The sequence below is a fragment of the Sinocyclocheilus grahami genome, unplaced genomic scaffold, assembly GCF_001515645.1.
Source record: "Sinocyclocheilus grahami isolate Dianchi unplaced genomic scaffold, SAMN03320097.WGS_v1.1 scaffold596.1, whole genome shotgun sequence".
NCBI lineage: Eukaryota > Metazoa > Chordata > Actinopteri > Cypriniformes > Cyprinidae > Sinocyclocheilus > Sinocyclocheilus grahami.
The window spans coordinates 572756-584538 of NW_015505775.1; the positions used below are offsets into that span (position 1 = coordinate 572756).

At 36.1% G+C, this 11783-nt stretch overlaps 1 protein-coding gene across 1 annotated transcript in view; it reads left to right on the top strand.

Annotated features, from left to right (window-relative positions):
- LOC107557273 (protein arginine N-methyltransferase 3-like) overlaps positions 1–11783 on the top strand; it is a 39950-nt gene that overhangs the window by 11467 nt on the left and 16700 nt on the right. Inside the window, exon 10 of the mRNA XM_016240637.1 lies at positions 2915–3014. Within this exon, the coding sequence (XP_016096123.1) occupies positions 2915–3014 (100 nt within the window). The remainder of the gene's footprint in view (positions 1–2914; positions 3015–11783) is intronic.

The window sequence follows — 11783 nt, forward strand, 5'->3', positions numbered from 1 at the left end:
CTGTATATATATATATATATATATACAGTATATATATATATATATACAGTTTATGTATGTGTGTATATAATATAATTATGTGAATCATTCATAAACCCACTTTATAATGCATAAACCCACTAAGCCATTACTGATTGGTTTTTAGTTTTCAAAACATTCTTAATTATGTTTACAAGTCTATCACAAATAAATTTGACAGTTTTGGCAAGTTTTGATTAGGGTTGCAAAAAGGTGGAACATTTCCAGTAAATTTCGGAAATATTCCAGACATGTTGGAAACTTTCCAGGATTTTTTGGAATATTCCAGGGATTTTTGGAAAGTTTCCGGAAATTTTCCACCCCTTTGCAACCCTAGTTTTGATATACAGTATGTTAGCCAGCTATACAACTTCATGTTGTTGACAAATCAGCAGAATTTGCAAACAGTATGGAATTCATCATTAAAAAACCCAACATATAAGTCATAAAAATGGATGTACAAGATCAATTAATGCAAAATTTTCAGTGACAGTGCAGAATTGGCCTAAAAGTAGAAGTGGCAGTTTTGTCAAGTGGCCCGAGAAACACTCTTACACCAAACCTGGGCCGGCGAGCTTTATTACGTTGCAATCTCATCCCCAAACTAGTTCTCTTTTTATTTGTCTCAGTTCTTGACTTCCATGTGTTTACAGGCTGCAGTCACGTTCCTAAAGGCCTGTCATTTACCTCCACCCAGTCGACTTCCAATCTCCCCTGCTTCCATCCCTGTGTCTCACACGCACGCTAATCATACAAATGGACTCCAGCCTGCCCTATCTGCTTCCTTTTACGACCTATCTGCCCATTCAAATTACCTCATGTATCACCTCCGAAGGCACTTCCATTTCATCCAGAAGCAGGAATATAGTTTTATTTGTTGGAGCTGATATGTGCTCACCACATGTGGTGTCTGGGAGATTTTTTTGATTATGGTTATTGTTATTATGTAAGTCTGAGGAGTCGAAGCAGGCAGGAGGATGAAAGGAAAATGAAGTTTAATTTTACAGCTCGCTGGGCCTCTGTTGGGCCGAGGCCTCCTACATATGCCGCCTGAGTGTGAATGGGTTTTACAGAGGTGGTTTTCTGATGTGCATGATGCTTTATGCAGCATTATAGAGGCGAGAATCACAATTTAATTTTTAATTGAATGCTAAATATATACATAAAAAGCAATATAAATGAATTAAATAAACACTTTGACAGAAATGCATGTACAATGGAGTAATAAGTATTATTTACATTAAATAATTAAGCACTTAGTTATTACATTGACTAAAAATGAGGGAAATCATAAGCAATTTATCATGAAAGAGCCAAGAATGTAAAAAGTGATTTTTCAAAGAAGTAATTAAAACAAAGATGACTGGAGTAAGTTTTACAATAAAACACTAGTCAGTTTTTCTACTTCAAAATGTAATGTTTAATTCCATGTGTTACTTGCTGTTTCTTTTGTAATTGTTTGTGAAATTTACTAGCAAATTTTAAGTGGAAACTGTTTCCATACCAGTTTTTTTTTTGACAGACTTGTAATTGAATACAAATTTTTACATTATTTATTGAAGCACCTTTTTTACCTTACACTGTAAATTTAATATAAGTTGTCAATAAAACAGATTTTTACAAGTATTTTTACAACAACATAATATTTGCAGTTTTTTTAATCTAAAAATGTCACGTTTAATCAGTATGTTTATCATTTCATAGTTTTTTTCTCTTTGTGAAATTTACTAGCAATTTCTAAATGTGAAAATTGTTTCAAAGTAGCACCATTTATTTATGTATTTATTTATTTATTGTGTGTATAAACTGAGGGATGAATCAATAGCTTGTACAAACCTAGGCTAGTTGTGTTGCACCTGTATTGTGAAATTTTTCCCTGGCTTTGTGTTCCGTAAGTGTCTTTATTAATGTTTTAGGAGAATTTACAGCATAATCCCCACGTGATCTCGACAATTTAGGTACTTATTCCCTAGATTACACCATTTAACACCAGTCATGATGGTGATTTGGTGGACAATCCAGTCTGCCATCAACACTTTACAGCTTAAATCCAATCATTAGTCCCAGAGGATCAATATACTTGGATCATATTCCCTAAACCAAGTACCATCCTGTGGAGGGAAGTATTAAAGCATCCCAAATCCCCCTCCTCCTCCTCTTTCTCCCCCCATAGCTGACATTGTCCTCTAAATTAACCCAGTAATGAGATTAGTGTTTCCTAGCTCAAGACCGTCTGCTGAAGGAGGGGCGGATAGAGGGAGCGCTACAATGGGATTCTGGAAGAGTGTGATAGCGCGAAGGTGCAGAGATAAGGATCGGTTGGGCAGAAATGCGCTCTGCAGACTTGAGTAATGACTCTGTCCCTAGTAACATTAGCTGTCATGATAATGGAGTATTTAGAGAGATTTATGCTCAGGGTTACCGGTCAAAATGGGAGCGATCATTTAAATAAGGGGGGATGGGGGGTATTCATGCACACTTACACACAAACACTCAGGTGAACGCTAGTTTGCTGACCCTTAGTGCAAAAGGTCATGGGAGGAGGTGCTGTCAAATTGGGGCTGTTAGTGTTGTTGTCCTGGTGAGTCCGCTGTGGTGTGTGTAATTTGGATTAATTAGCAGCCGTCTTTGAAGAGATTGTTTCCCGGCCAAATTAGCATAATTAACATTAATTGTCTCAGACGAGGTGTTCAAACTAGTAACATGCATTTGATCATTTATCATTTATTTATTTTCCAAATAGTTTTTGTTTTTGTTTTGTTTTGTTTTGTGTTGTTTTGTTTTGTTTTGTTCATTGGAACACTTGCAACTCATTTAATTTAATTTAGTTAATATAATCAATATACCGACATCTACTATAAGTGTTAGATTATAAGTTTATTTTTGCTTTCTCTAGATCAAATAAACTTGAAGACACCATCACGTTGATCAAGGGCAGAATAGAGGAAATTGACCTTCCTGTGGAAAAAGTGGACATAATCATTTCCGAGTGGATGGTGAGTGGATGTTTTTGTGCATTTTTCAATTTGTAAATATTAATATGCTTTCCATAGAGAAGAAAAATTCATTATACATCAAATTTTTTTTGCAATGGAATGCACTGCTCATTGAAGCAACATGGCTAGCTTTGCCTATAAAAGACTGCATTTGCAACAATTATAGTTGGGTTTGACCCAAAATTAGACATAAAGGATTTGTATGTGTCAGCGTCTTTTTTTCTGCACAGTCATTTCCCTTTTCAAAACCTGCCCAGGTGTTGGAAAATGAAAAAGCTGAGATGATGTATTGTTGATTGATACATGATATATTGCAGGCATAATCTGTAATGGCATAACTTTCATGCTCATTTTAGAAGCCAGGCATCACTCCTCATTTATTCAAACATGACTGACAATGAGTATGAGAAGCAAAACTTTAAGAGACACATGTTAAAGGAATAGTTCACCCGAAAATGAATATTTGCTGAAAATTGATTCACCCTTAGGCCATCCATGATGTAGATGAGTTTGTTTTCTCATCGTAACAGATTTGTAGAAATTTAGCATTACATCACTCGCTCACCAATGGATCCTCTGCAGTGAATGGGTGCCGTCAGAATGAGAGTCCAAACAGCTGATAAAAACATCACATTAATCCACAAGTAATCAGTGTGAAGCAAAAAGCTGTTTGTACTTAACGAATCCATCATTAAGATGTTTTTACTTCAAACCTTTACGAGACCTTTACCCATAATATTGCTTTCTCCAGTGGAAAAAGTCATCTCATCTGAATGAGGAGAGAAATATGCACAGATCAAGCACCCTTTACAAGCAACAACATCTGTTCTAAACAGATATTTCTCCACTAATGCAAACAACCTCATAGGCGCTTTTGAAAATAAACTCTAAAGAGTGCTATCAACGGGAATAATATTAAATTTGAAACCATATAGTTCAGAGTCTTAAAAGCATAGTTCACCCAAAAATGGAAAACCCGTCATCATTTACTCACCCTCATGTTGTTTCAACCATGTATGACTTTCATTCTTTTGTCAAACATAAAACGTTTCTCAACTAGCTTCTTTTACATTCCACTGAAGAACGAAACTGATACTGGTTTGAAATGATACTGGTGAGTAAATGATGACAGCATTTTCATTATTGGGTGAACTGTCCCTTTAAATCTGACCAAACATTTCTAATCCATTGTAAAATATCCAATGCAATAGTCCGCATCTTAGTTATTAGGGCCCGAGCACCGATGGTGTGAGGACCCTATTGGAATTGCTCCGTTTCTTATTATTCTTCCTCTTCTTCTTCTTCTTCTTCTCCAAAGTGAATCGCATTTTTGAGGGCCTAAACATGCTCCAAAACTCATGAAACTTTGCACACACATCAGAACTGGCGAAAATTTACATCTGATATGGGTTTCAGAATTGGGCGTGGCAAAATGGCTCGATAGTGCCACCTATAATATTTCAACGAAGTGCCCCTCGATAGTGATAGAGGAAGTTACTGTAACTCAGGCATGCAGTGTCCAATCTGCCCCAAACTTCACACGTTTGATAGGTGTTATATCCTGAACAAATACCCATGCCCTAATTCAGTTATACTCATAGCGCCACCTGCTGGCAACAGGAAGTGACATGCTTAACACTGTTATGGACTCCTAGGAACATATTAAAAATCGTCAGCAACTGTTACATAGGCTGGCAACATGCTAGAAACATACTAAAACATGCTAGCAACACTTAGCTAAGTGCTAAAGCATGCTATTAATGCAGTGAAAGAGGAAGTTACTGTAACTCAAACATGCAGTGTCCAATCTTCCCCAAATTTAAAATTTTGATAAGAGTCCTGTCCTGAACACATCTACGTGCCCGTTTTCGTTAATAGACATAGCGCCTCCTGCTGGCAACAGGAAGTGACATGTTTAGCACTGTTATGGAGTCCTAGGAACATATTAAAAAGCATCAGCAAGTGTTAAATAGGCTGGCAACATACAAGAAACATAATAAAACAAGCTAGCAACACTTAGCCGAGTGCTAAAGCATGCTATTAAAGCAGTGAAAGGGGAAGTTACAGTAACTCAGGCATGCAGTGTCCAATCTGCCTCAAACTTCACATCTTTAATATGTGTTAAGTCCTGAACAAATACCCATGCACAAATTCAGTCATACTCATAGCGCCACCTGCTGGCAACAGGAAGTGACACGTGTAACACTGTGATGCACTATTAGCAACACAGTAAAAACATGCCATTGTGTGCTAAACATGCTAGAAATATGCTCAAACATGCTAGCAACACTTACTAAGTGCTAAAGCATGGAATTAATACCATGAAAGAGGAAGTTGTTGTAACTTATGCATACAATGCCTCAATCTGCCGCAAACTTCACACGTTTTATGAGAGTCCTGGCCTGAACACATCTAAAAGCCAATATTCAGTTCTAAGTATAGCGCCGCCTGCTGGCAACAGGAAATTACTTGTTTCACAGTAACTTAAACATGCAATGTCTGATCTGCCCTTAACTTCCAGTGTTTGATAAGAGTCCTGGCCTGAAAACATGTACATGCCAATATTCAGTTATAATTATAGCACCACCTACTGGCAACAGGAAATGACTTGTTTTACACTAACTTAAACATACAATGTCCGATCTGCCCCTAACTTCACGTTTGATAAGAGTCCTGGCCGGAACACATCTTAAGGCCAATATTCAAAAATAATCATAGCACCACCTGCTGGCAACTGGAAATGACTTTGTTTACACTAACTTAAACATGCAATGTCCAATCTGCACCAAACATGACATGTTTAGTAACAATACTGGCCTCAAGATATCTACACATCAATGTTCAGTAATAATTATAGCGCCACCTGCTGGCAACAGGAAATGACTTTGTTTGCACTAACTCAAACATACCAGGTTCAATCTGCACCAGACTTCACATGTTTGATAAAAGTCCTGACCTGAAGACATCTACATGCCAACGTCCAGTTATAATCATAGCGCCACCAGCTGGCAGCAGGAAGTTTTTCACATATAAATGACTTTGACATATTCCTCTTATATTTACCACTTTAAATGCATATTGCCCACTCTTTGCTCTATTCCTAAAGCCATCGGGTGGCGGTGAGCCCGGGTGCGAGGGCCCTTTCATCGCTGCTTGCAGCTTTAATATTCTACTTATTATTCCTTGGCTGCAGAATTATGTGTAAAAATAATTATTAGTCTTTTGTCATATTGCTATTGCTGCTGCTTGAAAAATGAGCACGTTTCATGCTGTGCCTGTTAAAATGACTGTAATGCATGGCATCTTGTGGATAATTGCTTTGATTTCTATCCTAGCAATACAGAGAAACTGGTATTATGGATTTGACTGTGAGGAAGGCGATAAAAGCTTGTATTGCATTGCTGTCCTTGTTTAAGTTCCCTTAATTTGTAGTCCAGTAGGAAAGGGGAAAAGTAGGTCATAACTCGAGCCACCTAGCCACAGGCTCAAAAAAAGGACATTGGAGAATTTTTCTCTAAATTTGGAAACTTCCAGGAATTCTCATGTGAATTTGACCTGCATGCGATTTTCTGCCGTCTCTGAGTTTTTTATCGCTTGCAGGTTAATTGTGAAATAATAAATGTTTTATATTTCGTCCCCTTTTGTCTGCGTGTTGGGGCTATAATTCAACAAAGTCTGTGCCTGAGGCAGCGGCGAGCGTGTGTATGATTTTCCAGTATGTACCTGTGTTTGGATGTGTGTGTGCAATGCTTCTGACAAAGTAACCTGAGATTTGGGTCACTGGAGCACATTATTTTATGATTACAACTCTGGCTTGCTAAATGGCGTAAAAATCCTGCCCTTCATCATCTGTGCAATGTCATCCATTTCATTCCGAAAACGTCTGAAGTGTTTGTGCATTGCCACTATTTTCTTGTGAAAGCAGGGGAGCGTACAGCCGTTTTCTGAAAATCATTTTTCAACATGTTATGGAACAATAGTTTTACAATTACCTTATTACACAGTGTTGTAGGAGACACATGTCCACATAAAAATGCAGTCACCCTGCTCCACCACCTCCGATATCTAACTTTGACGTGCTTGTCAATCCAAAAGGATTAAAGGCTGAATGGGGTCACATGGTCGTGAGCAGAGTATTGCTGTACATTGATCCATAAAAGCTTCCAAAACAGACCGTAAAAGTAAATTACAAGATAAGCAATAAAAAAATTGGTGTAGGATTTAGTTGGAAATTGTAAAGGAGTAAATTTCACAAATAAATGTTAATTTATTAAACATGACATTTTGAAGTAGAAAGACTGAAATTGTGTTCACTTGTAAAATGTACTCAAATATTTTTTGTTTTTTACAACTATTTTTTTTGGGGGGGGGGGGGGGGCAGTTTTTTGCAGTGAAAATTCAAAATTTGTTGAGCGAGTAAAAAAAAAAAACTTCTGACCTTGCCTTATTGACCATGTTAAACTTACAATATATATTTTTTTATAATGATTTATGTATTTTACATGAACTTTATTAGCGTTTTGTGTAGAATTCAGCACCTGGCTTCTAGGGAAGGTTTTCGCTTTTGTGCTTTTTTTTAATGTGTTGTTTTAAAAGTTATTTTAGTAACATTCAGGTACTCTTACAGTTTTTAATTAATATTTTGAATTAGTTTGTACTTTTTTAATGCAATTTTAGTAAAAAATCTTAGTAATTTTGTTCTGTGTTTTTGTCTTTTTTAACATTTCTTTTATAAATGTCTATATATATATATATATATATATATATATTTTTTTTTTTATTATTATTTTAATGTTGTTAAATGATAATGTGAAATATTGCCTTGACAATTTAGTGAAAACATATTTTTTTATAAATTTTTCTGTAAAGAATTTTTTTTATTGTTTTAGTCAAATTTAACTATAAAAACCCAGCAAAGGAGGAATAGTTTTTTTCCCCAGATGTGTACCGCATGTGTGTTTAAGGTAGCTGATTTTAAACATTCAGCAAGTCATCAAGATTTTCTTTAAACTGTTGCTTCACAATAACCAGAAAGAGAAAGTGGATCATAAATATTGTGACCATAAAGATGCTGACGCCTGCAATAGCGCCCTCTGTGGCAATGCTGAGAATGCAACACTGTGCGCTTGCAGTATTGAGCGTGACAACGTCATGCACAATCAAGTTTGCATTGGTAATCTTTTGCTTTCACATGCTTGCCTTTATTCAGCATTAAACAGAGTGTCAATTACCATGAAAAAAAACACCTTTTGTCACTTTTTCAATTAAATGGTACAGTTAATGAATGCCATAGTGTCGGAATTGGCTCTTGGAAACTCACATTGGTGCACCTATAGTCCGAAATGTCTCATCCTCTTTATTTTCTGTCTTATTGAGTGTCAGAGAAAGTTTCTCCCAGGTGGTTGACTGTCCTACTTTTCGGCTGTCTTGAGTTTGGATGTGTACGTGTAAGTGCGAGAACGAATCGATAAATCAGAGGGGGTAATTTTCAGAAGGACGAGATGTCGTTTGGCAAGGAGAGACGGGTCTGAGCCGCTGTAATGTCATTTCATAACACACACAATTGATCTGTACTTTAACACCAAGCAAAACAAACAGACTGGATTAGATTAAGGGGCAAAAAGAAAGAGAGGGATGGTTTCTGCCACTGGCTAGGTGGAGGAGAGGAGAAGTGAATTAGGAGAAGGCTAAATAAAGCTTGTCACAGGATGATCCATCACATTGCTTTTCAGCTCTGGGTTACACCTAAGAAGCGTGAGGATCCAGGATCGGGCAGTTGAGGGAAGCTTTAACATGTTTTGCAGCTCTTGAAATAATTGAATAAAACCGTTAAAAAGATCTGCTTTACGATTGTCTGCTGGTGTACAGTGGGGAAAAAAAGTATTTAGTCAGCCACCAATTGTGCAAGTTCTCCCACTTAAAAAGATGAGAGAGGCCTGTAATTTTCATCATAGGTATACCTCAACTATGAGAGACAAAATGAGAAAAAAAAATCCAGAAAATCACATTGTAGGATTTTTAAAGTTGAGGGATAGTTTACCCAAAAATTACGATTCTGTCACTATCTGTCATCCCAACCCCATATGACTTTTTTATTCTGTGGAATAAATTCTTTTTTAATAATTATTATTTTTTCCATACAGTGAACATTAATGGGAACCAGGGCTGTCTGACTCCAATAAAAGCATCATTAAAAGCATCATAGAAATAGTCCACATGACTTCTGCACTATATTTCAAGCATTGTTGTTATCGTTGAATAAACTATTAAAAAACATTTACGTTGATTGAAATAAAAAAAACAAAACATGATTTATTTCAATTAGTTGCCAAGGCAACATTTCTAATCAATATTATTAGCTAATATTATTAGTTGCCAAGGCAATATTTCTCATCTAATGTTGAAATTGAAAAAAATAAAAAAATAAAAAAAACACAAATAAAATCGCAAACCTAGACTTCATGTAAATCTTTATTTAAATTTCATTGCTCATATATGGCTTGATAGTGATAGTTGCTGTTCACTTTTAGTGAATGTATTCAATAGTGACAGAATTTTTGGGCAAATTATGCCTTAAAGCATTTTCAAGACCTTGTCTTCTGTAATCTTAATATTCATTTCAACTAAACAACAGGAGCCAAGAATGCTGCACTGGTCTTCTTTCATAATCAACGGTGCTCTTTGGATATTTAGAGGTAAATATCAACTGAAAAGATGAATTACTCCAAGGCACTCGTAGTAATAAAAAGCCTTTAATTGACTGGGGTAAATCATTAGTTATTAAAAAGGTAGATCCTCAAAAAATTTGTACATCCTCTACTCTGCTTTAATGAATTTAGATTTAGCAAGGTTCACCGTGACAGAAGTTAAAAAAAGGTGGATGACACTCTGAGATATTTTAACACTTCTTACAATGATTTAATTCTTTAGCAGGTTGTAGTTCACTTCACATTGGGCATATATAGTGTGTTTGCAGGAAGGAAAGGAAAACTAGGAAAAGAAAGGAAACTAATGATATGTGTCCTTCAGTGATGGGGACAAAGGTCTTGTTTAGATGCTATCAAAATTCTCTGGCATTAGCCTAGTGGTTAAAGATCAGGGCTGGAGAACAAGAGGTTGCAGGTTTGATCTCTCAAGGCACGTAACCCCAGGCTTGTTTTTTTTTATATCCACAATTCTGACTTTTTCTCGCAATTCTGACTTTTTTCTCAGAATTACTTGATACAATCTTGCAATTCTGACTTTTTTCTCAGAATTGTGAGATATAAACTAGCAATTCTGAGAAATTAAGTCAGAATTGTGTGATATAAACTCGCAATTCTAAGAACATATCAGTCTTTTTTTCTCCTCAGAACTGGACTTTATAACTCGCAATTGCGAGTTTATATCTTGCAATTCTGACTATTTCTCGCAATTGTGAGTTTATATCCCGCAATTCTGAGGAAAAAGTCAGAATTGCGAGTTTATATGATGCAATTTTGAGAAAAAAGTCATAATTGCGAGATGTAAACTTGCAATTGCGAGAAAAAAAATCAGAATTGTGATATAAAAAGCTATGAACTAAAAGTCCTCTAAGCTATGAACCAAACCAACCAGCTACGATGTGAATCACCTCGTAGAACTACAATCCCATGAAACCCCATGAAATGAATAACATAATCGAATTAAAAACATGGTAAAATATAAAGCTATTAATTTAAAAGTTGTTGATTATATCTATAGAAACAATATATTTGAAACAATATATTTGGTGCTATTTGCTCACAACGGCGGTGGAATTTTCTGTATGGCATCATGGGTAATGTCGTTTTTCCACCACTAAGATTATTTTAAAAACAAGATAATGTGAATAATGCGAACAGATGGCATAAACAAAGGCATATACTATCGATTAACATATTTGGAGCTCACAGTGGGTCTGTTTTTAAAGGTTTGTCATTTAAAAAATCAATTTCCCGTATAGAGAAAATTAGTTGTTTTTACTTTCAGAACCCATCTGTTGAACTGGTTTATAATGACATGTTGTTGCGTAAATATGTCCCTTTAACTAAAGTCACCAAACACCGATATGGCAGACTGTAGATGTTGATGTTAGTTGTACAAACTTTAACTGACTCAGCAACTGTTTACATCATCCCAACATCCTAAATGACGTGTTTATGTCACCGTTTATCTGGTTTGGTGCCTCGAAATTAACATAGCGGTTTGAACTTTCAACTTAAAGGGGTCATATGATGCGATTTCAAGTTTTCCTTTCTCTTTGGAGTGTTACAAGCTGATTGTGCATAGATAAGATCCCTGAAGTTGCAAAGACTAAAGTCTCAAAACCAAAGAGATATCCTTTATCAAAGTTAAGACTCTGCCACGCCCCCCTAAAACGGCTCATTCTAACACGCCCCCACATATCTACGTCACTGTGGAAATATTTACGTAATGCCCACCAAATGTTCATGCAAAGAAAGAAGGCGTGGTTTTAGTAACCGCAGTTAGTGTTGAAGCAGCCATGTCAGACGATGTTTCTAGGCGAAAGCAAAAGCACTTTATCCTTTATTTGGCCTTCCGAAAGTAGATGCATTTTACTAGATGTAGATGTATTTAGGAATCTTTAAGATTACTTACAACAGAACAGCAATGCATTTTATGAACGACCGTTTCGTGAACCTAGGAGAGAAGGTAATTCTGACTTTGCTATGACAATCTGCGCTTCTGAATCAGTTACTGTTTTGTTATTAGTTTAAGTATTTGCTATTGACTGTTCAAATGCGGAGT